At 56.1% G+C, this 24584-nt stretch overlaps 1 protein-coding gene across 1 annotated transcript; it reads right to left on the bottom strand.

Annotated features, from left to right (window-relative positions):
* Positions 1 to 202: 202 nt before the first annotated feature.
* On the bottom strand, positions 203 to 23417 carry LOC102568681 (proton-coupled amino acid transporter 1). The gene is made up of 11 exons (XM_019488481.2): positions 23318 to 23417; positions 18319 to 18466; positions 17381 to 17471; positions 16239 to 16327; positions 15175 to 15270; positions 14123 to 14207; positions 13602 to 13820; positions 13139 to 13237; positions 11513 to 11679; positions 8490 to 8659; positions 203 to 4803 (listed from the first exon to the last, which is right to left on the bottom strand). Exons 2-11 carry the CDS (start codon positions 18459 to 18461, stop codon positions 4526 to 4528), a joined length of 1437 nt encoding a protein of 478 aa, XP_019344026.1. The 5' UTR covers positions 18462 to 18466; positions 23318 to 23417; the 3' UTR covers positions 203 to 4525.
* Positions 23418 to 24584: the final 1167 nt, after the last annotated feature.

Here is a 24584-nt window from a genome sequence, read left to right as displayed (position 1 = left end):
CAGGTCATCCGGAAAGCACGGTGTGTCCCGAAGAGCAATTCAGAACGTGACTCGTGCAGAGCCCAGCTGCTAAATAGAGAGGCCTGGCAGCTACCCAAGCCCTGCCCTTTCTAACCCCCAGAAGCAAAAGCCAAACATTGAAGCAAAAAACAACCCCCCCCCCCCAAAAAAAAACCCCACCACAACACACCCAGAAAGCCTATAAAATACAAAATAAAACTTGTTTTATTGACTGGAATAATTGCAAGTACATGATTCACCAAACAGACAAAACTTCTTTCACCAGGCGGCTATGCAGACTGTACAGTGCTATATATAGAGGCACAAAAGCACATACATCAAACCGTGTCTATATACGCCAACGTTTTCCTTGGCTACTGGCAATACAGGAGCGGTACGTGTCCCTGCTCACCTGGTCCGAGGTCAGCGCCGAGGATCTTTGGCCAGAGCAGGTAAAACTCCACTTTGCAACTGTGCAGTCGTTCCCTGGACAACTGCATCCCGGGGAGGGGGAAACGGGGCCAGGAAGGTTGGGCTGGCCTTTAAATACAGTAAACAAGCCCTACGTTTTAAGCACTTCAACGCTGTTGGGATAGGGAGAATGAAGCTCCTCACTCAACCGAGGGCTTTGGCATTGATTACATTCAAGGAGCCCGGCCAGCTGCCGGGACAAGTGAAGTGCTCCAAATCCAGACGAACTCCCTGCCTTGGAGTGGAGCTACTTGCATTAGATGTGCATGTCACAAGGGCTCTCCCCCACAAAACCTCCCTCCCATTCCCATTCTCGCGGCACCCAAACAATATTTCCAGTGAAGAGAGTGGGAAGAAATAAGACCCACATCTGAGCAGCACGAGGGGTCTGTGAAACAAGACCAGCTGTAGTTATGGCCCCCTCTGCAATGTCCCTCCCATCACGACCTGCCGCCCACGGCAGTCGGTAGAGGCGAGACATTATTTATCCTGCACTTCTGAGCGGGCAGCAAAGTGCTGATGCTCACGGAGCAAGTCGATCTATGCCCTTCAGAGTCAGGATCTGTGCCAGGGTGGTCAAGGAGCTACATCTCAAGCCCAAACAGCACCAGCACAGCTTGGGGCTGCCCTTTGCAATAGCTTTTGAAAGGGAAAAGGACTTCACATCATGTGCAACAACGCAGAAGACCCAGTCTTTCACACCTGCCTCTTTAAACAGCAAGGAGTAGATCCCACATGCAGCAGCGGGGTTGCTAGTCAGGACGGCCTGGATACCAAGAGCCATGTGGGATGGATGCGGGTAGCAACAGTGGAAATCCTTGTGCACCAGCTAGCACGGAGATTGTGGGCAGTTCTGGAAGGCAGTAGGCAGAGGCCTTCAAATCACTGCCAGCCTTCCACCAGGCATCTTCCCACACCAGGATCTCGAAGACCCACAACGAATTTCAGCCCAGCTCCGAAACGACAAGGCCAAGCTCTGAAGTTGGATCTCAAAGACCGGGCAGGTGAGATTCTCAAGTACCCCACATCCAGCAGTCACCTTGCATATTGCTCTCGTTCCCTACACGGCATGCAAAGACCAGCTTCGTGCCTAGTGCTTCCTCCATCTCACTTGCAACTTGCATCAGGGCCTTGGTCTTTAAAGGAGTCCAACTAGCACTAAATAAATATCCCGAACTCCCGTCAGCTGCTTGGTTGTCACACCCCTCGCCAGGAGGGTTTGGATGCAGTTTGTTTCGTGCCTGCTGGACCCCTGAGTGGTGCAAAGAAATGGGAGGAAAAGCAAGCTCCCTGCAGCTTCAAAAGCTCTGCTGCTACATGACTGGCCTGAAGAGCTTGCAGGGAGCCAGGAGACCTGAGCACATGGCCGTGGAGGGTTTTAGGAACAGACATGTACTCCAGAAGTGCTTCATTTCTCAGCAGCGACGGGGCCGCTGGGAGGGAGGCTGCATCCCCGGCATGTGAAGAGCTGCTCGGTGGGTCTCGGCTCCAAGTCTGAAGAGCCGGGAGTGCTGCAGCTCCTCTGTGGGAAGAAGGGAACGGGGCCTGCCAAGTGCTAAAACAACTTGCAGCTAGTACCAGGCTTGGAGAAAACAGGGCTGTCGTACCAGATGGACCTTTGCAGCGCTTCTATCAGCTGCACTGGGAGCCGATAGAAACTATCGGTGTCAGGAGGGCCATCTGAGAAGATGCTCTGTGGCTGGAAGCACCAGCAGGTTCCCAGCCCAGCCCCGAAGCTGCAGAGATACCGACACCGTGGTCCTCTGCTCCATCTCCAGCTGGAGCTAAGAACGCAGCATCTCGCAGAGAGGGAGTTCGTCTCCCCAAGGAGAATCCCAGCTGCAGATGGAGAAACGGGGCTGACAAAGCAACCCAAATCATCCCCAAACACCCCCCACCCCGTGCCTATAAGTGTTTCTGCATCGCTAACCAAGTAGGAGAGAGGGGTCAGAGGGACTCAGGCAAGAGCTGCTTCCCAGCATGGCTGCCTAGAAGCTGCTCCTGGCTGCGGGAGGATGAAGAATGAGTTCAGAAAGCAAAACCACAAGTGGCCTCTTCATACAGTACAAGGAAGGCCGTGTCCCCTCATAATGCCCTGTGCACCAAGTACAAAGGACCCCATTTTCTGGGCCCAAAAAGAGGGGCAGAAGCCTGTGAAACTCCATCCAGCTAACTACCCAACAGTAACATGACTTCATCTCCCCTCAGCCCCTCTACTCCAGTCCCAACCTAATGCTACACTCGCCATTGCACCTTCACCAATATATCACCATTATTGCACTAGGCCTACAGCTCAGAGGCCTTGGCTGGTTCTGGACACAGCCCCAAATCTCCCGGGGCTGCCAGAACCAGAGGCATGTGCTAAGCTGCTCTGGGTTTTGATTCCCAAGACAGCAGCATCAACTCGAGATTCAAGGGGATTTGGCCAGCACTGGTCTGAGCCAGGTCAGCTCAAGATTTGCAAACTCTGCTCACTCTTCTGCCTGGTAGTTCAGCTCTGGAGTTAGCCAAGGACAGCAAGAACCTGAATTGTAGTCATCACGCAGCGGCCCTTGCTTGCTGTGCGCCGAAGGGTGGGGAAACCGCTTTGTTTCTACCAGGTTGCTTTAAAACCCTCTTTGTTCTGAACACGGTTATCCTTCCTCCGACCGCTAGCCAGAACAAGGGGAGTTTATACTTCCCACGCCCGGCTCAACGACAATCACCGACTTCTACTCCCGGGTCAGCCACGCTGTGTTGTGACCAGGGGCTGCAGTACAGCGTGGGGACCGTGCCTTACTGAGGTACGACAGCTGTGACAGCTTGCAAGGGCTCAGTGCAATCTTAAGTCTAGTGGTACCATGCAAAGGTAGAGGCCAAGAGACAGCTCTTCCTCCTGGATCAAACTAAGCTGATAAGGCAGAAGCATTCTTCCTACCCACAGCCCTTGACACTAGGTAGAGAACAGGAGCTAGAAACAGGAAAAGGAAGAGCGCAGGCCTGGTTTAGTGTCTTTCGCTCCTGCTTTCATCATTCGTGGTCCCAGACATCTACTGAAAACTTACTACGAGGTAGGCAGCCAGGCCGGCACAGCTGCAAACCAGATGTTCCCTAGCAGCAAAGAGCAGTGTAGTGCAATGAGAGGTACCCCAGAGGCAGCCAGCCCCAAGGAAACGCTGCAGACATCCCTGGGAAGAGCAGAGACCATGCCCCCTTCAAGAGACAGACAACTGGATCAGACGTCCAGCACCAGACCCCCCACCCCAACCTACAGCATGTAAGCCTCAGTGCTTCCAATAAAGCTCCCCCCCAAGAATATATTCTAAAAGCCAGTCACCATTACACAAAGTGCCCAAGCAGCAGCTATACCCAGGTCTCCCCACAGACCCCAGCATCTTCCCCTAGACAGGCAGGAGTCTCCTATGAGAAGTGCCTCAGAAGAAGTGCACATGGCATTGGACAAGCCATGCCAACTAATGCCCAAATGCTTGACTCCTTGACCTTAATCAAGGGACACATTGCTCACCGAGGCCTGCTGGCCTACAGCAAACAGTAGCGAGGCAGGGGCTGTCCACTAATACAAGTCATGCCCTCTCCTTGGGTAGCTTCCCTACTCTTCTCCCCAGGCCTCAGCAGCCTCCACCTTCTCCAGAAGGATGGAGCAGGGACCAAGAGGTCTCTTCTCTGTTGCTATCACCCGACAGGCTGGAGGGGGAAAAAAAGCTGGCACCTAAGAAAAAGATTGTCCAATGTTTGCTCCTGGGAAGAAAAGGCCTGGGATCACATCACACAAGACCCCTTTGGCACTTGCGTGTGTCAGGTGTGCCAGGAAAAAGGCCCTTCAAGTGTAAAGAAAGGCACTGCCTCCCTGCCCAAGAGACAACGGCAGCTCAACAGCACCCCGCCGGGCCCAGGCAAGGAGACCCTGCGAGAAGGACTGCGAGCTAAGGGAGGGGAACAGGATTGGGATCAGGGTCTTGCTTTCACTGGAGAAACGTGTCTACAAAAAGGAGGGCGATGGCAGCTCCCGCAGCGGGGACCCGTCCCCTGTCCTGCGCTGTGCTGCCGGCTCAAATCACAGCACCAAGGCACCGGTGGCATTGGACACAGGGGACGGGGACACGGGGTTCGTGACCAGGGCCTCGAGTGCCTCGTAGGTCCCCACCACGAAGCCCACGAAGCCGATGAGGCTGATGAGGATGTCCTTGGCGATGGTGACAGGGTGGAGGCCCTCCTGGAAGTACGTGAAGATCTCCAGGAGCGGCGGGATGATGAGGGCCAGCGCGCTGCTGCTCACGGAGCCCACCAGAGAGATGACGATGTCCAGGCGGGGGATCAGGATGGCCAGCACACCTGGGAGAGACAACACAGAGCTTAGCTGTGGTTTGGACAGGGCTGATCCTGCCTCAGGCAAGGGGTGGACCAGATATGGGGCTGGAAGGGAGCTCCAGAGGTCTGATTCTAGGATCACTGGACAACTGGAGGTCATGGGCTAGGGTAGAGACCCCCACACCCACTTTCCACCCCTCACCCGACACACGCATCATGGTGCAAGGCAGGGCAGAGCCACCCTCCTTCACCTCACTTCTGTACAGAAAGCCTGTTAACAACACTACCCTAACTTCATCCCATGGCATCTCAGACCTGATCTAGACAGGAAAGTTAAGAGACTTGCCCACGGTCAGATGGGGAGTCAGTAGCAGAGCTCCAAATGGGGTCTCCCCCGTCCAAAGCTCATGTTCCAAGTGCCAGGTCTGCCAGAGGACCTGCTGGCTTTGAGCATAGGATCGATGCAGCTCGAATGCAACCCCCAAGCGCGCTGCTGCTTTCCCCCAGTTAACCAATGCCACAAAGCACCTCGAATTCAATGCTATTTAATGCACAAGCTCCTAGGCTCTCTGCACAGCAAAGCCACTGTTAACCCAGAGGCAAGAGGAACATGTGGTGTGGGAACAAGAGATCCAAACACCGCAAGTCACAGGATGTGGATGCATTGCCATTTTTGCTCCCCGTCCTCAGGGCAGCTGCGAGTTCAGGGGGTTGTAACCGCCTTGCCATGTTGGCGCCAGCTTCCCAAAAACGGAGCAGCTCCCATCTCTGGGACGCGGCATTATTCTGCCTCCAGAACCGTCTCCATTTGCTCCCCCATTCAGCCTGGTCTCCCCTCCCAGGGCCTTCAAGGGGCTGTCGCTAAACCCATCTATGCAGCAGGCCAAAGCTCAACAGTCTTATCCCTGCCTTGATCCAATTACACTGAGAACGAGGCTCATGTAGTAAAAGAGGGGAGAGTTAATTGCCGTCATCTCCTTAGAGGGACTCCCATGCGGCTCATAGAGGGAGAGGAACTGGAAGTTGTCCATATAGCAGGTCACTGCTGCAACCCCCGACTGGCTAGGACTCAGGTTCAGTCTAGCCAGCGTTGGGTTTTCTGCAGAGATGATAACAACAACCCACCGTGGGACAACAAGGTCAGCTGGGGTCGTGGGCACTGGCCAACGTGACAGACCTGCCTGGTCAGCAGGCAGTAACAAGAGGAATGTACGCTCCCTGTTCTCCTGCCTCTTCCATCCACCCTGGAGGACACCGTGTTCCCTGAACGGCCTCCCCCAGGGTCACAGCCCGGCACAGAGAAACCAAGGTTTCGATCTGTGGATGAGGTTTCTCTGAGGACTCCTACTCAGACACTGCAGCTCATTCAGGGAGGAGGGCGTGGAGCTTACTGAAAGAGGAAGGAGAACTGAGGAAGACCCACAAGAGCAGAGGCGCACCGGAGCAGCCGCCTGGCCCAACTTCAGACTCACTTCACATGGGCGACAGCAGCACCTGCGAGACTCCCGTGATGATGCACTGCCGAGCACGGGTTTGGTGCCTCTGTGCAATAGGGGCGTTATGCCAGGACATTGCAGAGTACCACCCTCTGCCAGGCTGCACATTTTTGGTGTGCACCTCCACCAAGCTCTCCCTGTGCTACGGCAGCATCTCATTCACTTCGGTGACAAGCAAAGCCCCTGGCAGGAAGATTCAACTAAGAATTACACGTGGTACTTCCCAAAAAGCATCACGTGGGGACTCTTCTCACCAGGACCTGGAAAGTCTCGACAATCCCATTATCCTCCTACAGTCAGGACAGATGCTAAAGGACTTCCCAAGGGTAACAGCGCAAGTCAGCAGCCGCCTCCCAAGGGGCCCAGGCAGCTAATCCAAGCCCCGAGTTTCCACAGCAAGATGCTGCTTCCTCAGTGTTTGCTCGAAGGCAGGAAGGGTGCATCAAATGCACGGCGCTAGGACAGAAGTGGGCACAGAAGGAGGAGCGCTGTGGCGAAGCAGAGCCGCTAACACAGCGCAGAGGGATCACAGCAACGCGGCAAGATGGTCGCAGGAGCGGCTGGCCCCAGCAGGGGAGTGACAGATGTCTGGTTCCTGCACATGGCAGTCACAGAAGCGCCGACCTGCAGCAAAAGCACCAGGCTGCCACAGTCCTCCGTCTACCCCAAGTGACAGGCTTACTTTAAACTGGGTTGAGTTTGAGCGAGATCTGCTGAGGAAGGGAGGGAGATGGATGAAGTAGCCTTTGGTGCCTCTCCTCCCTTCAATAGGGCACAGCCCCCAAAGCTAGAGGAGAGACCTACCACTGCAAGCAGCTAGGCAGTTACAGCTGCTGCCCCCAGGGTCAGCGGCCAGGCTTCCTGCTGATATGCATTCAAAGGGCTCTTAGCTGGATGGGGCTGGGGTCACGTAAGCCCAGACTGCATCCTCCGAGCAGCGAGCCGTGACCATGAAAATCATACCAATTAGTGTTCGTTCATGCCACCCACTTCGCTGCTTTGATCTCGGAGAGCTTTAGCTATACCCTCTCCCCTCTGAAACACCGGCGCTTCGGGCTAGGAAAGGATCCGGTTCCCTGGACTGGCTCTGGGGTGTACAAGGGGCTTGGCATGGGAAGCCAATGCTCCAGGCTTGCACCCATCACCTGCTTGGGATTAATCAGCATTTCAGCCTCCTGGGCTAGTATGCCGCAACTTTCATGGTCCACAGTGGAACAAGGATAATTTCCAAGTGCCCCAGGACAGTGCCCTGTTCCAGTAGTTGCCTCCCACCCGCAGCAGGCAGGAAGCCAAACGCTCACTCCACAGCTTTGATGACAAGCCGCCTCCATGTCCTTGGTGCCTCTTACCTGCCCTTGTGGGAGCTGCAACTCAGCAAGAGCTGTGCCGAGCACCCTTGCACCTAGGAGGAAGGAAACAGGCACTCGGAGGAGCCGAGCTCCGTTTCCAAGAGGAAAGTGCCTGGGAAGGTCGGATGCAGGAATGTGGGGCTAAAAGGGATGTGCAAGAGCGTCCAGCCCAGGCCCCTGCATCTCCAGACAAGACCATCCCTGACAGATGTTCATCTCCTGTTTGAAACCTCTCTAGCACAACCCGCAACCTCCCTGCAGTCTATGCGAGCGCTTCACAGCCCTTACTCTTGCCTTTGTACGAACAGCCGCTGACTGGGTCAGACCCTAGGTCTGTCTTAGAATCACGGGAAGTTAAGTTTGGGAAGGACCTCAGGAGGTCACATCTAGTCCACCCCCCTGCTCCAAGCAGGACCAGTCCCGACTACATCATCCCAGCCAAGGCTTTGTCTACCTGGGTCTTAAACACCTCCAAGGATGGAGACTGCACTGCCTCTCTGAGCAACCTGTTCCAGTGTTTTACTTCCCTTCTGGTGAGAAAGTTTGTCCTAATATCCAACCTCAACTTCCCTTGCTGCAACTTGAGCCCATTGTTCCTTGCTCTGTCATCTGCCCCCATTGAGACCAGTACAGCCCTAGCCAGTACCCCAATGATCCTAGCCCAAGGGGACTCCAAGTGGTGTCAGACAGCCTGGTTATTTTGCAATACCAACCCACATTTAGACTTGGGGCATGGATAAGAAGTAAATGGGTTGAGAGCAGCTTGCTAGGACCACAAGATGCTCTGGCTATGCCAGCTGGCATCAGGAAACACCATCCCTTCATCCGCTGGGTCAGAAAGCCAGCTGCGCACGGGGTTACTTACAGGTTACGCAGACAAGGAACGTCCGCAGGAGAAGGTCGACCGCCAGCGCCCAGCGCTCCGGCACACGGGATCTGGCACAGGGGATGATGATCTCGGCGGGGACGTAGAATTGCAGTGCGTAGGTGAAGAAGATGCCAAAGGAGTAGAGCAGCTTGACAGACTGGTACATCCTGTGAATGAGCAGAGGGAACCTGGTCAGAGCCTGGCACAGCCCAAGGGCAGGCTTGCAGACGATGTAGACGAAAAGCAACCCTGTGATGTAGATTTGGCAGGAGAGCCTCTCTGAGAAGCCAGGCGAGCCTGTCCCCAGCACAGAGGCACTCAGGGTCAGGTTTTCCACTGCACCCCAGCACCAAGAGATCCATCTAGGCTCCTAGCAGCAGGCCACCTGCTCTGCAGACCTCAGGGAGTCTCTGCAGACTTTGGACAGCACAGAAACTGCAAGAGGCAGTTTGCATTCGAGTCTTATCCTGTGCTCTGAAAATAAGCTATTAAATTGCACCCCCCCCCCTCAAAATACTACCCAGTGTTAGCCAGAGATTTGAACTTGCACGCATACCACTGTCCACTGTGCCACAGAACAGCAGAACAACCCTTGGATCTGAAGTTGTTTAGCTACAAAACAGATATGGGTACCAGGACAAGCTACCTGCTCACCCCACCTCCCATGCCTGGCAAGGAGGTAGGCAATGACCTATCCTGTCTACAATAATGCTAACATCCACCCAACCCCCTGGAAAGCAGGCTGAGGTGGCAGCTGACCTTACCAGCGCTAGGTTTTTCGCAACTCCCAGGCACCTACGCTGGCTCCGAGCCAGCAAGCTAGAGATGAAACAGCTGCTTTCCATCACCTGTGCCCTGAGCTCTCATCCCCACCTTTCTAACAACACTCAGCTTCTTTGCAGGGGGAGGGAAAGGCTCCTGTTCTCCTTGTGCTGCAGCAAGCATGATCTTACCCTGTCCCTTCAATAAAAAGAAATCAAGGATATCTTCAGAGCAGCTCACCAGCTTCAGACACGACTGGCTCACAGGTTGCAAGCAGGGCACTTCACCAGCACCGCGGTTAAACTTGGTGACCGACACGCCTCTCCCTACCAAGCGAGTCCCTATGGTTCTCCTGTACCCCAAGTTGCCATTCTGCCATCTGAAAGCAGACAGGCACAGCTCCCAAAAAGTGTCAGCTAAGCTCTGCACTGTCACAAGTCTTAAATCCTTAACCTAGGGTCTGGGGAAGTCCTAAAAAGCTTCTATTAAAATACCAAAGTTGCTTACTTATAGCATCAACCAAGTACTCTGCCTAGAAACAATCTGCTTGCCTGACATTTTGAAGATGTAAAGGGTTTATTGCCCATCACAGAAGCCAGAAGCATTCTGTTCCCTAGGGACTGTGCCATCCAAATGGTGGAAGAAAAAAAAAAATCTCCTTTTTGCTGGTAAATCTTTACTGGAGTATGAAAAGGAGATGATCCTAAGGATTGATGATGCTTGAATAAAGTTACTGGAGGATGCATGCATCAATGTGTTGCGATGGGACTATTCTCCGTCAAGGAGAAAGTGTGGTAAAGTCTTTAAGGATGAAGCATGCTGGAAGTCTTTTGGCAGAAGTACAGAGCCCAGCTGTGCACAGCCAGATGTGTCCAGAGATCTCCACTCCCCTCCCCCTATCGCTTCTGCCCGGCAAAGTGCTGGAGGGGCAAGCCAGCACGTCCCACTTCTCCAGCCCCCCTCAAATCCAGACACTGCCGTGATTATAAGTCACACGTTTCAGAAATGGGACGGCCTCAGAGAGGGAGTGTGGGCTTGTCCTTCACATGCAACTCAGGACTGAAGCTGGCCCCGAGTCTGGGGCACCACGGAGGTCTGGTCAAGCCTGAACCTGAGCTCTCATCTATGAAAGCAGGGACAAGTTTCTCTCCTACACTTCAGATCATAAAGCTTTTTAGATCTGGGGCCATCATGCTACATGCTTCAGTATCAGGGGACACAACCAGGCTCCTCTCTCACTTGGGACTGTAGAAGGCACTTTTTGAAACAGCCCCAGGCCTTAATAAGATGGAGCAGCAATTTAAGCACTGGCTCCCATGCTGTGCAGCCAAGCCAAGCATCTCACTATAGACACTATCAGCCACTTACCCAGGATCAAAGCAGCATGACAAACCCTTTGATGCAGAGGCCTTAAAAGCCAAAGCAGGTGGTACAGACTGCTCTCTGCGAGCCCTGGCTGCTCTTGCTCTTTAATAGCCACGCACATGAAACAAGCACTCAAAAGCCATCTGTGATTCAGGGTGTAGGAGGTTTGTTGCAACCCATTTGACTTGGGAGTAAGAGATGGCTGGAAAAAGCCTAGCAACAAGGCTTTCTGCAATGTCATGTGCCGCCACCTGCACCCAGCCTGCTGTCAGGAGCAGCACACAGCACAGGAGGGGGAGAGATGTTTCTTTCCAGACTGTGGAGCCTCTCTGCAGCCAAGGGGGAGTTTATCCTACCAGGTAAGGGAGCCTAATTAGAGCTGCCACCTATAAGCACCTCCTGGGAACAGCAGAGATAACCAGTTTCAAGACCCAAGAGCTCAAAGGCCAACTCTCGGGTAAAGGGCGTCTGGCCTGACACCTACAATGTGTTCCCAGCCTCTGATGGTTTCTGAGCACCCATGAGCCTATTTTAAGACAGCACAGTCCGAGGTCCCAGGCTTTGAAAACAGATAGCACTGCTCTTGCAGCCCCTCCCTCCCAATGCCCCAGCTCCTTTGGAACAGGCACCTTCTAAAGCTCTGGAGACGTGGCCAGGCCAGTCCTGGACACTGGCTGGGCCCCCAGAGCAATGCAGATTAGCATTTAAAAGTCTCTGTTAATTCCAGTGAGGTGCTGCTGACAGCAGCCTATTGGCTGGCTTTTATTCAGATTAACTCCTAATGCCACCAAGTGCCAGCCTGTGCTATCAACCAAGTGACCCCCGCTAGCTGCAAAGCCGCACACAAACCCTGGTTGCGAAGACCCTGCTTTGAGAGAGACGCGGGGACTGACCAGCAGTTGGGCAGGTTGAGGGTGATGCTGGCCTGGATGTTGGCTCCGAACCGCAGGTAGCCCAGGGCCCCCAGGCTGATGTACAGGACAGAGACGATGGCCATCCCCACGTAGAGGATCACGGGGAAGTGCTGCGGGTTCTTCATTTTGTTTTCGAGGGGCAGCACCTTGGGGAGGAGGAAGAGAAAAAAAACAAACCACACGTGAGCGGCGTTCCCTTCCTCACCATCATGCCAACAGGTCCCAAATCTCACACGTTACCCCTTAGCCATCATCTCACTGGATGCAGCAGGACCTGGGACCCCCCGCCCCACACCCAACAAAACCATATTGGCCAGCACAGCCCAAGGTCAAGGGTGGGATAAATTATTTCAGGCTCCAATCTGACCCATTCACCCTGGCTGAAGGCAAGGAAGTACATCAGGAATCCCCAGCTGTGGCTCATCCTGAGATGTGCAGACTACAGGAGTGGTACCCCATCATCCTGGGCTCTGTGAACCCCCTTCCATCATGAGCTCGGTTCCTGCAGCAATGATTATATTGGACTTGCAATGTCACATGGGAGATGCTGCCAGAGGGAATGGACCAGGACACCCTTTGTCCGCCCACTGCATGGCTGTGCCTTTCAGAGACATTTGGTCTGGGCCACTGGCTTTTCCAGCGGACAGGTAGCCGAAAGAATGACTGGCTTTATCCCTCGATAAGCATGCAGCACGATGTTGATGGCATATTGCCTTCCCTCTACTCAAGACCCAAGCCATTGGGACTGCAGAGCCTCTGAACCGCAAGAGGGAGATGCTTGTTGGGGAGCATGTCAATAGCTGCTGTGTCCTTGGGCCACAGAGTATTTAAAAGGGCCATGACCAGGACACCATAGCACAGCTGTTGGAACAGAGGACTGGAAAAAAGAGAGACCCAACCCCCAACAGCTCATCTCTAACACTAGTATCACGGTTCAGTTTTCCGCATCCAGCACACAACATTTTTGGGACGTGCAGCTAGCGCTCTCCTAGCCAGGCAGGACAGATGCACACCTCCACTCCAGCAGGTATCACCTCGATTAAGCATCACTGGGCTGTACACTGTTCACCCCAGCCACTTCCACTTTCTCCCTAGCTGTCTGCCAGTCCCTCCACAGCCCCTGCTTGGAGGCAGAGGTGCAAACACACAGCACAGGAAACTGAACCTCAACTGCCACAAGAGGAAGAACAGGCTGCTTCATGGGCGAGATCAGGTCAGGATGTGGCCACAGAAATGGAAACGGCTCTTCGGCTTCTAACTAGGGAGCTTCCAAATCCAGCCTGGGAGGGGTGGCCCCCTTAGGCCCCAGAGGTAGTTTCCCAGACCGTGCAAGTCAGAACACCCACTGCCGAAGCACTAGGCCTGGAGCCTTTCGAGGAAATAACTAAACATTTGCAGCTTTCACACCGAAAGGCAATTGTGCCCCATCACCCCTACAGCCAGAGGAAGCAGCATCGATGGATACAATGAACACCAGTCACCAAAATCCAGAGCATGACATGGAGGTCTGCCTACAAATGCAGAGGCATCACAGCTGCTCCAGACACCACCGTCTTGGCTCTGCCTCTGCTGCAGCCAGCCACGCTAATGCAAGCTATGACTCACCACGCCGATGCCCTCGAAGGCAAAGATGGCAGTGCCGAAAAACAGAGGGTAGGTCTTCCAGCCAGAGACCAAGGGCAGGCGGCCGGGATCTGGAATGCCCTGGAAGAGAGCAGCGCGCAGTCGGTTACGGGAAGGAAATAGAGGCCCCTCGCAAAGCTCTCTGCTTTCATGTCACAACCACGCTCAGGGAAGCAAGGACTTCCCAGAAACGGAGGAAGGTGAACCACACTGCTTGCAAAAATCCATGCAACCCCTACCACCACTTTGGCAATATTATTACCCTGGTTTGTGTCCGATGCCTTACTCGTGTATCCCTTCTTCCCTACTTTAATGTACTAGACACCATCCAGCCAGCCCCTCTATGCACGCAGCCCCACTCCTGGAGGTCACAGGAGATTCCTCCTACCACAAAGGACCTGTGGGGAGGGTGGAGACAGACAAGAATCTGGGTCTTGGCACGTACCTGGACGATGTACTGATAGATCATGACGAGGCTGACCAGCATGGCTATGTTGGCCAGCAAGGAGAAGATGGAGAGGAACTTGAGGTTGCGGATGAAGACCAGGAGCACAATGAAGGGCAGCAAGGACAGGATGTACAGGCGGGAGTCCATGGTGGGTGTCAGCACCACGGTTTCGTTGGAGTGGCAGTCATTGGTGGTGCCGTTGGCAGCAGAGATCACCTGGGGGAACCACAAAGAGAGGACCGGGTCCCGGATTCGTTCCTGTCACCAGAGGAGCTTGCAACACACCCTTGGCAACTGAGCCCAGAAGCTGCAAGCCTGCTCCAGCCACAGCTGTAATGCCAGGCTGGCAGGTCCACGTGCTTTTCAGAGCTGGTTTGCATTTGGCTTTCTACCCTGCAGTGGCTCCCTCAGCACCGGGGACGGCCTTGGACACCAGCCCCCGCCACCCTACAAGGTGGAAGACAGCTTGGTCACATCCTTCTCCTCCTTTCTCAGTCCCTCCACAGCAGGAGCCTCACCTGTTTCAGATTGTCAGCCAGGAACACGAAGTACACGCAGCAGAAGCCCAGCTGGGTGACGATCAAGAAGAAGCTCACAAGGTGCCTGGGGAAGAGACCAAGATAGAGGGGTCACTGGAGCCGAGCCCACCCTACATGAGCACCCACTGATCCTGCGGCACCCCAGAGCGACAGCAAGTCACTGGCTAGCAGGCCACGGCACGGATGGATCACTCAGAGGACCCACAGGGTTGCTTAGCTTTGGTGGATGCCCCCCGCTCACTTGACAGCCAAGAAGGCCGTTGTTGGCCAAGAGACTGCCAAAGGGAAGTGCCCAGGAAAAGCCGGGCGCCAGCAGGGCCAAGGTAAAACCCCAGTGCCTGGACCAAGCCCAAGGAAAGGAGAAACAAGAGAAACAGGCACCATTAGAGACAAATCATCCAGGAGTGGAGTCCAGCAGCCTCAGCAAGGGAACAGGGGGAGCATCCCTCACCACTCCCCATTGCCACACCAGGTTTAGGTCCCTCAGCTAGAGGCAGGGCAGCTGGGCATGGCATCCTTGTCTACACAGCTCCCGAGCAATCGATTACAAGCACAGGAGCAGGGCAGCGAGAAAGATCAGAGCTCAGGTTGGGTGCAGAGATGAGAATCAGAAAAGATCCCCACTGCTGGAATGGCCCCTTGCCTTGCAAGGACCAGACCCTAGAGGCTCAGCAACCCTCACCCTTCTCAGAGTCCCCTCCCCAGGGGACTAGAGGCAGCACAAGCTCCAGCTGCCAACAGCCACAGAGCCACAACAGCCCCACCCCACCTAAGGGCTTGGTCATCCCGTGCAGCACATGCCCTGTTGACCTCAAAGGTGGGACAGAAACCTGCAAGCTAGCAGTGATGTGTCAGCATTGGGACCCAGGCCAACCTGTGCCAAGGTTATCTGCATGTTCCTTGTGAGGCTGCACGGCGAGTTATCTGCCCGCCCCAGGTTCATAGGGATCCGAGTCCAAAGCTCTCACGTTCCCCCGGGTTGAGGTGTCACAATCTCAGCTAAAGCCCAGGCACGCACGAGAGCACCGTACCTGCCCCAGATGGAGTGGGTCCGAAGCCACGCAACGGGGGAAGCTTCCAGCCCATACATCACGGCATCCCCATAGTCAACAAAAGGCTTCTGCAGCCTGGAGGGAAAGAGAGAAAGGCGGCGTTAAACCAGACTTTAAGCCACAGCTGCACGGTAGCCACAATGCACCTGCAGGAAGAATGAAGCAATGGCTACCGCTGAGCAAAGAGGGGGATACATTTCTGATCAGGGGGCTTTGAGTAGCCTGTAACCCTCTGTTGAGCCCAAATACCCTACTCTCAACCCTTGGATACATGCTCCACAAAAGCTGGGAAGCCACCTGGCCTGGGTGGGCAGCAACTGGAGACCTCAAGCCAGAAGGCAGGGAGGTTTCTGGCTGCTGAAGGAGATGCTCAGCCTACAACTGCCTCCAAGTGGGGCAGCAAGTTTTCTCCCTGATTTTCTATCCCATTCTTTCATCCCACCCACTGCTCCAGCCCTTCAGGCAGTGATCAAAGCACCTCTCAGGTCTTGGCAATTAGGGCCTCTCCAGACTCCAGTGAGAGGCAGGGAAGAATCACCACCCTTATCGGACAGGTGCAGAGAGGTGCAGCACCATCACCCATATTTCAAAGCACATGGCCGAGTCTGGGGCCACCACAGTGCTCTTGGGAAGAAGGCAAGCCATCAAGCTCTGCAACCAGAGGCAGGTGGCATCCACCCACTTCTGGAAACCCTGCCCCCGCCCCCAAAGCACCGGTTCCTCCTGCCCAAGAGTATCGCCAGAAACCGAACAAGCCCTTTGCACGTTGCACAAAGTCTTTCCCGGTTGCATCGCTTGCAAATGGCTCTTCTCCGTAGGAGGCGGTGATTGCAACGTTCAGCAAAACCTGCTCCGAGGTATGATATTCCAAAGGTCCTGCCTGCTGAACCAGGCAAGCCAGCTGCTATCTAAAGGCCGCACAGGGGCCAGGCCGATGTTTGGGGGAGCTGAAGGGCACATCGGTAGAAGCAGGATGCGAGGGACCCAGGGGAAGGGAGGCTGGGCTGGCAAGGCAGGCAGATGCCAGGGCTGGAGTCTCTTACTTGCGGCAGAAGTGGTGGGCGCACTTCACCAGGATGCGCATGCAATGGACGGCGATGATTCCTATCACAAGCAGGCTCACGGGACCCATCTAGACCGAGGCAGAAGAGGAAGAGAGAGAGAAAAAGGGCTCAATACAAAAGGCGACAGCTGGGAAACTCAAGACCAAGGTCACCGTGAACAGCAGCTTTGTGGAGAAGGGAGCGCAAACAGCCAGCACACGACACCACAGGGCTAGCACACTGCTCAGCCCTTGGAGACCCACCCTGCCCTTTCCAAAGGCAGAAAGGATCCTTACAGCAGAGCTGTGGCTTCGAGGCAACCTCCTGGCATCCAAGCCACAGAGAGGAGCAGGAGCATCCCCCTCACCCTCAGACCCTGACCTCAGCTTAAAGCAAAGCGCCTCAAGGCAGTTTACAGGAGGGGGTATTAGGAGAACAAAACGAGGCAGCAGTAACCAGAGTGGCAGGTGGGAGAAAGCCAGAAGAGCTGGATTCAAGACTGAGCCCAATCCTGCTACCCCAGACAGCAGGCCCAAGACAAAAGGAAAGCAGGGGACAGCAGGGCGGGGTGCAGACAGTGGTGTCCAAGGCTTTGGGTGCAGCGAGGTGCAGAGGAGGTATCATGCAGCCAGGAGGCTCTGCACAACCCGACAGCCAGAGCCGGGGACTGGCAGAGACCTGCTCCCGAGTCCTGCGTGCTGCAGGGAGCTCACAGCCATCTCAGTCTGCAGAGTCTGGCTGCAGGTTGCACCCACGCAGTTGGTTCCATGTCTACTTAACTTGTAAGAGGGAAGAGACCCAGGGAGGTTGTACACCAGGTATCCCCAGCCTCAGAAATGCAAGAGGATGACCCCTCCGTCCCCTCACACCGAGTGCAAGACCTGACCGGCAAAAGCTGCAGCACAGAGAAGGGAGGTCTGCCCTCAGTGAGGGCCATGGGTCATTTGGACGAGCCAGGACAGCAGCGCTAAGCCAGGCAGCTCTGCTCTAGGACACGCACAGCATGCAGGAGCACACAGCTGGGAGTCTGGCAGGTGCTAGACACAGGAGACGCCACACGCCCAAGTCAGTCAGGTCACCTTCACTAGTGCCCCCGTGCACGCATGGGATGGGTGCTTGTGCCCACACAGCAGTTGTCTTACCACAATGCCGGCATTCTTTATAGCCAGGGGCAGCCCCAGCAGCCCTGTGCCAATGTTCCCCTTCAGCACGTGGATCAAGGTTTGGAACGATCTGAGGGGAAGAGACAGCATCAGGAGAGTGAGAGTCAGCCACCGCTTCTCTAGCCCCTGGGCACAGGCAGGAGCCCAGCAGCCCTTGAGCAGAGCATGCCGGTGGACCTGTGACGATGGCAGATGCACACGAGTGCCGGAGGCTCATGGAGCAAAAGGCCCTTGGGCATTTAAGCCAGAAGCCGGCAAAGAGCAAAGGGAAGATCACGGGAGGCTTCTTGGTTGCGCGAGAAGTAGATGCATTTGCTGAACCAGCCAGCAGCTTTGTGGCGTAACTCATCTGCCACGGCCAAGGAAGCCACTTCTGCTGCAGGCGACAGCAGACTGGGTCCACGGGGGGCTGAGACACAGGTTTCCCGGGAAGAGAAGCCCAGGCCATTGCAGGAAACCCCGAACAGCAGGACCAGGCTCCTTGCAGGTCAAGTGCCCTGCATCACTACAGATGCCGCAGGACTCCATGCACCTCAGCCTGGCCCTCGGTCCGACACGGGCAGAGGGGAGCCTGGATGGCTCATCCCACTAGCATGCCCTGAATCAGGACAAGGCTTCTGCCCATACATTGCTGCCAGCTGGAAGAGCTGGCAGGGGAGCATGTGCCACAGCTCTGGGAACGAGACGCTGCCTCAGCGTCGAGCAACCCGTGCCCGCACTTGCCATCTACAGCAGCTGGCAACCATGCCAGGGGTTTGGGAGATGCCTTAGGAGGCTGCACAGACCCATTGCAAGCACAGCACCTCCCATGCAAAGAGGGGCAGGGACTCGACCCCATCCCCCCCACGGAGCTCCCCGGGCAGTGCAGAAGGGCCCCCGTGCGCCCCAGCCCCAGGAGCAGGGGGATGCCAACTCACGTTGTGCCATTGGTCTCCCCGAAGCGCTGGTAGGTCGAGGAGCCGGCGCAGCTATTGGGGCCGTTGGAGGGGCTCCCTTCGGGCGTCACGTCTGTGGAGCTGTAGTCGTTGTAGTCCTCGCTGCGCAGCCTGCGGCTGGACATCGTGCCTATGGGGACAGTGCCGTCAGGGCCCACCGTGGCCACCATCTCTATGTTCCCCCCTACAGTGGCACCCGCCTTCCCTGCCTGGGGCTTCTCCGGATCAGCCATGGCTGTGGGACAGGCGTGCACAGCTACTGCGGGAGCCGGCTGTCCCCAGCAGGCTTTTATAGGGCTCTGCCTCACCTATTGCCTCAGTCACAGCACATGGGCCCTTATGCCACCTCCACCCATGTGGGATCCGCCCAGCAGCTCCTACAGGTGCAGCTCCCTGCAACGTGACCTACATACATATTCACATCAGGAAGTCCATGGGACAGACCGACCGGCTTTCCTGACACGGCAGAACAGGTAGCCCACACACGTGGGGCAAGGGGGCACGCAGCCATCCCCCGATCCCACAGGGCACCAGGCTGGTCCCCAGGAAAGAGACCTCACTATGGGCCACGCACTGGCTTTGTGCTCCCTCAGCACCTCTGATCCGCTTGATTTTTGCTTGGGATCAAGCCAGTGCCAGAGCCAGCTGCAGGGGAGCCAGGGTGCAGAATCCTCCCCTGCCCACGGGGTCTGGTGGGAGCGAGGTGGCAAGGATGGGGTGTAGAGCAGCAGCGGTAGCCTCCTTGCAAGGCTCCAACCTGTCTCTATAGCATACACCAGGGACCACACAATGGCAGATGCAGCATCTTATCCTCCAGGCATCACTTGGAGCAGAGGACCAACGAGAAGATTTAAATCCCGCAGTCCGCTGGCCCAGGGGCCGTCTCCCTACTCAGATGCTGCACGCACCAGTGCTCTCCCCCCACCCAAAGCAGACAGGCCTTGGAAATTTGCAGGAAGGGATGGCCAGGTCCACAGCACCCAGCTCCGCTGCTGCATGAGGCCAGCCGGTCCCGCCGGGGATGAAGGCACAGTGGAAACTGAGACACGTGGCTGGACACCTGTGGGCTGTCTTAGCAAGACACCTGGTTCTTCCAGAGCAGCACAAGCACCTGCCCTGGCTCTCGGCCTCAGCTCCCTGCTGGGGACGCGGCGTCCTGCTTTCTGGGTCATAGCTTAGATAAGCAACTCCCAGGGGCGGGGACAGCACCGAGCAGAATAAGGCCCGACTCCAACTAAGGCTTCCAGGCCCATCTTCCAAGCCAAAAGCAATAGCAGGAGACAACAAGAATGGGCAAGAGCATCAGGCTGCATGCCAGGGGACAGGACTTGAAGCTACGGGAGGCACGAGGCAGAGAAACAGGGCAGGATGCCGCGCTGCTTCCTTGGAGCCGGAACAGCGCCGGGTGGAGGAAGTCCTGGCCACAAGCAGGGAATTCCCACTCGGCTTCTGGGACACGGCACCTCCCATCCCACGTTTCCACCCACTCCCTGCAAGGGCCCACGCGCCTGCTCTCTGCCACCTTGGCCTGAGGGCTCTGACCATCATCTCCTGCCCCACAGCAGCCTTGCCCCAACACTGGGCACCATCTCCCAGTTCACTCCATCTAGGCAGCAATGTCGGATGTTGCTTCCTGGGCGCCGAAGCACCTCCGCGTCCCTGCCGAGAAGCTCTCCAAGCTTCCTAGACAGTCGCATTGGGCTCTTCCTCTTTTCCCCGAACACCCCGCCACTCACTGCCCCCAGGGAAGCCAAGGGTTATCTGGAAACCTGCGCTGTTTGCTTTTTGATAGGAACATGAGAGCACAAGATACAGACAAGAGACATGGAAAATTACCTAACAAACATTGCACAAGACATCTGAGCTTCGAGACAGTCATGTCGACAAAGACATCCTCTCTCCGGACTTCTCCCGCAGCATCAAAGATGCACCCACCCCCAGCAGAAACGCTGCCTCGCTTGAAGCTGCCGACAAAGCACCTTATTCCTGCCTTTAAAAAGGGAGAATCTCTGGTTTTCAGCTCCTTGGCATCGTGCCCTGCTGCTCCCAGCCCAGACCCACTGCTGGCAGCATGTCGAGAGAGATCCTTCCCCCGCTCCCCACCCCAAATCGTCTCAGCAAGCGATGGCCTGCTCCCATCCAAAGGGTGGCTGCAGAAAGGCCTCATTGCAGACAGGAAGGCTCTGCTTGCAGCATGGGGAGGGAGCCCACTGCTCCAGGGCAGAGACAGCTGCCCCTCTTAAGGGAGGCTGGTCCCTTCGCCCAAGTTGCAACCAGCCCCTGGTGTCCCCCCTGGCGTGAAGGCAGAGCCATGCCTGTTAGATGTTGCACAGCCAGGAAGGACCCCCATGAGGCAGCTCAGCTCTTCCCTCCTGCTCCAAAACATCCTTGACTTCGTGTGCCAAGCAGCAAGACACTCCCATCCCATCTCAAGAACAGCATCTGCAGGCTGGTCAGGTGCCAAGCAGGCTCATCAGCCCATCCACAGAGAGGGCATCTCTGCTGGGGAGACGCAGGCACCAGGACAGGCCCCCACAGAGGTTAGAAAGTGAGGCATGCAGCTGCACACCAGATCAGAGGTCAAGAGCCGCATTAGCTCAGAAGGAATAAATCTACCTGGACTTCAGACTAATTAAATCAGATAGATACGATGCAACTTCCTAGGCCTGAAAGCTTTCTAATAACTTTTTTCCAATGACTCAGTCTAATAAAAGTGTAGATGCGATTATCAAAGAGCCTTTCCTGCCTAATTTAGGTCATAAATATCTTACATTAGTTAGACAGGGCAATCTCTACATGCAAGAATGAATGAATGAAAGAAAGAAACTGGTCTGACAACCGCTGCCAAATGACACAAGAGCCGGTGGCAAAATCACTTCACCCTCCCTGGACACGCCATCGCTGCCCGCAGGACTGCTGTTGTCAGGCTGCAACGTTTTCAAGACCAGCTTGAACGAGAAGCTGCAGAAGAAGTCATGCACAGCCCAGACTGCGGAAAGTGTGGTTTAAACAGGGACCAAGGTCGCTGTCCCATTACCTGGATTAGCTTTCGCACCTTCTTTGTTCCTATGGGCTTTTTGCTTATCCCAGCACCTTCTCTTTCTCCCTTCTCCTCTTGTTCGACCTTTTATAGTCTAATTGCTCCCTCCGCTTTACACACTGCTCTGTGCTGCCCTGAACTCCGGGATGAGCATTCATTAGGTGAACAAAGCCAAGAGGCTTTCACAGGAAGAAGCACCTCAGAGCCATCCTGGTAAGACCCCACGAACTGGCGTGCAAAACACAAGGCAGGAAGTCGATAAGTGCCTGTGAAGACATTAATTAAAGCCTGGACCCAGACCCCAGATAATTCTCTCCTCTGCCTGGGAACAGCATTGCAGCATCCTTCCTTGGAGCCCAGCTCAGTTCAAGAGCACTCTTGTCCACACACAGACAGGTTTTAGCCATCCGGTACTACCAAGAGCCACCGCCACGACCTGCCAACTCCTACCCGCCCCCAAACAACCAGCGATATTTATACAACCAGCTTCCTACTCCGTTGCAGGAGAAGGAGGTTCACTCACCCGTGGCGTGGGTGGACGGCTGACGCGTGCACCGGGAACGATGCAAGCTGCTGTCACGCTGGGAAACAGAAGTGCAACAAAAGAAACTTCCCACCAAGCCATCTAGTAATTACACCACGCCGGAGACACCACCTACTCCTCGCACGCCAGCCGCCGTGGGGACAGAAGACCCTGACACGCTAGCGGAGACTCACGTCAGCGACGCACTCAGACAGAGAACAACACCGCGGCGCTGCGCTGCTCTCCAGACAGCACTCAAGCTCTCCCTGTAATTTTCCCCAAGTAGACGCAGCTGCTCGTCTCTTTTGAAGCCCAGGAAGATTGACCCACAATGACTCGATGCCTTTGTTTCTGGAGGAGAGCTTGCATAAGACCAAGAAGCACGAGAGGCCAATTTCCCTTTCATCAGGAAAGGGGAATTAGCCACCCGGGGTGGGGAGGCTGGGAGACGGTTGCAAGCCTCTACCCTGCGAAGATTATTGTCAAGCAAGAGCAAAACCCGGTGGAGCTGCAACTTCGTCCCTCGCAGGACGGCCGGGGCAGAAGAGCCAACTCTGACCCGACCCTGCAGACACGTGCGGTTCCCTTTATACCCCAGTACGCTCCACCCCGACTTCCAGACACGCACGTGTGTGACACACGCACGTGCGACAGCACTCGCAGCATCTAGCTCTTCCGCGGCCAGATTCCTCCTCCTGAACCGGAGCACACGAGCCTTTCGCCCCTCGCGCCCCGGGTTCCTCCCGGCTCGGGCAGGACGCGCAGGGCTCGAGGGGGCGATACCGCCAAGGCTTTCGTTTCGATTCTGCCCTTAAATGATCTTTGTTCTTGTTATTCATCGCCCTCTCGCTGCTGCTGTGATTCACTCCATCACTCACGGAAAGCGACACGGCTGCACAAACACTAGGAAAGCTTTTGCTTTCACCGGCCACGTGCGCTCCTCTACGCGGGCACCGCGGGCAAGCCTTCCTGCTGTCCCCGGGGACGCCGCATTTCCCAGACCGCTCAGCCTCAGCTCCAACACGGGACGCCCGCCTCCCACCGCACCTGGAGCGTGGTCAGCTTTGCCTGCCATCATCGACCGGGAACGTGATACCTCCCCCAGCCCCACCGCTGCCACCCCTCCACAGCATCACCCCCCATCAACCCAGTGCAGCGCAGCCCCGTACACCCCCCCAATGCGCAATAAAATGCAGTGCAACATCCCCCCCACAACGTGCAGTGAAAAGTACCCCTCTCCCCCAGCTGCACACGGCAGTGCAAATGCACCCCAGATGTGCTGTGCTGTGCTGTGCAGTGCAATGCAATGCAACGCAGGGCAGTGCAATGCCCCCCAGATGTGCAGTGTAATGCAATGCAATGCAGTGCAATGCAGTGCCCCCCAGATGTGCAGTGCAGTGCAGTGCAGTGCTGCTCACCTGCCGCGCGCCGCTCCCGGTCTCAGCGGCACCCCCCGGCCATCGCGGGCTCTTCCGCCCGGCGCTCACGTGACCGCCGCCTCACGTGACGCGCGGCCCAGCTGACTCGCGCGTTCGACGCCGCTCCCCCGCGCATGCGCAGCGCCCGGCGGGCAGGCTGCGGCGCCACGTGGCTGCTGGGGCCGGCGCCGCACGTGGCGGGAACCGCGAGGACCCCGCTCCGTCAGCCCAGCCCAGGCTTTGCCCACTCGGGGCTTCATACACCGCCAAGGGTGGAGAGTCCACACCTCTCTGGGGAGCCTCCGAGTTTGAAAGTGTTTCCTAACCTCCCTTGCTGCCACTGGGGGTTTTCCCCCAGCTCTGGGGTGATACTAGGGCAAGGCTGCAGTGCAGGGAGCTCAGAAAGACCCCGCTGGGGGCTCCGCAGGCCACGAACAGGGTGTTTGGGTGTCACCCCCAGACTAGAAAAGCAGAGACCTCCATGAGCTAGAACATCAGGGCTGCCGTGGACTGGGCCAGACCCAAAGTCCATCTTACTCCGTCCCCTCTGTCACACCCCGGACTCCCTGTGGCCTGCGCCTCCTCAAGCAGATCTGGCAGCAAGAGGTTGGGGAAAGGTGGTGCCAAGTCTCATTAACCAAAGCTCTCCGCAGCAACACCCAGGGCATCGCCAAGCCGGCTGTCCACCACCTGACTCGCCGTGACAGCGTGAAGCGCGTCTCCGGCCTCACGTACGAGGAGACCCACAGGGTGTTCTGAAGGTCCTCCTGGAGAATGGGATCTGCAATGTTGTCACCTCCACTCGGGGTGCGCTGATAGAGACTTTGGGGCTGATACCCATAGCCGATTTCTAAGGAGGCGTATTGGCCAATACCGATCCGATTTCCAGTGCAGCTGATAAGTCCATTGTGGTAGAAGGGGCCGGGAGGGAAGGGCTGCGGGGGAGATCGAGGCCCCCGCAGTGAGGAGGGAGTGGAGCTGTGCAAAATTTCACCGGCTGTTTTGATTCAACGCTGTTTCGACTCTTTCCGAGCTCGAAACAGTGAAATCGAATCAAAACAAAGGGCTTCAAAACAGCCTTGAAACAAAACGAGGCTAGGCAAAACGTTTCGAAGCAGTCAACAGCAAGTGGTGGGAGACAGGAGAATCAGGGCTGTGCTCTCAGCAGCAGCCAGGAGGGAAGCTCTGGCTCCCCGCTCCCCGCCCTGGTCACCGGGCTGTGGGAAGCCGATCACAGGCAGGGAAAGGGAACTGAGCCTGGGCTCAG

The sequence above is a fragment of the Alligator mississippiensis genome, chromosome 9 (assembly GCF_030867095.1).
Source record: "Alligator mississippiensis isolate rAllMis1 chromosome 9, rAllMis1, whole genome shotgun sequence".
NCBI lineage: Eukaryota > Metazoa > Chordata > Crocodylia > Alligatoridae > Alligator > Alligator mississippiensis.
Note: the sequence above shows the minus strand (reverse complement) of the source record. Positions and strands in the feature narration are given on the sequence as shown.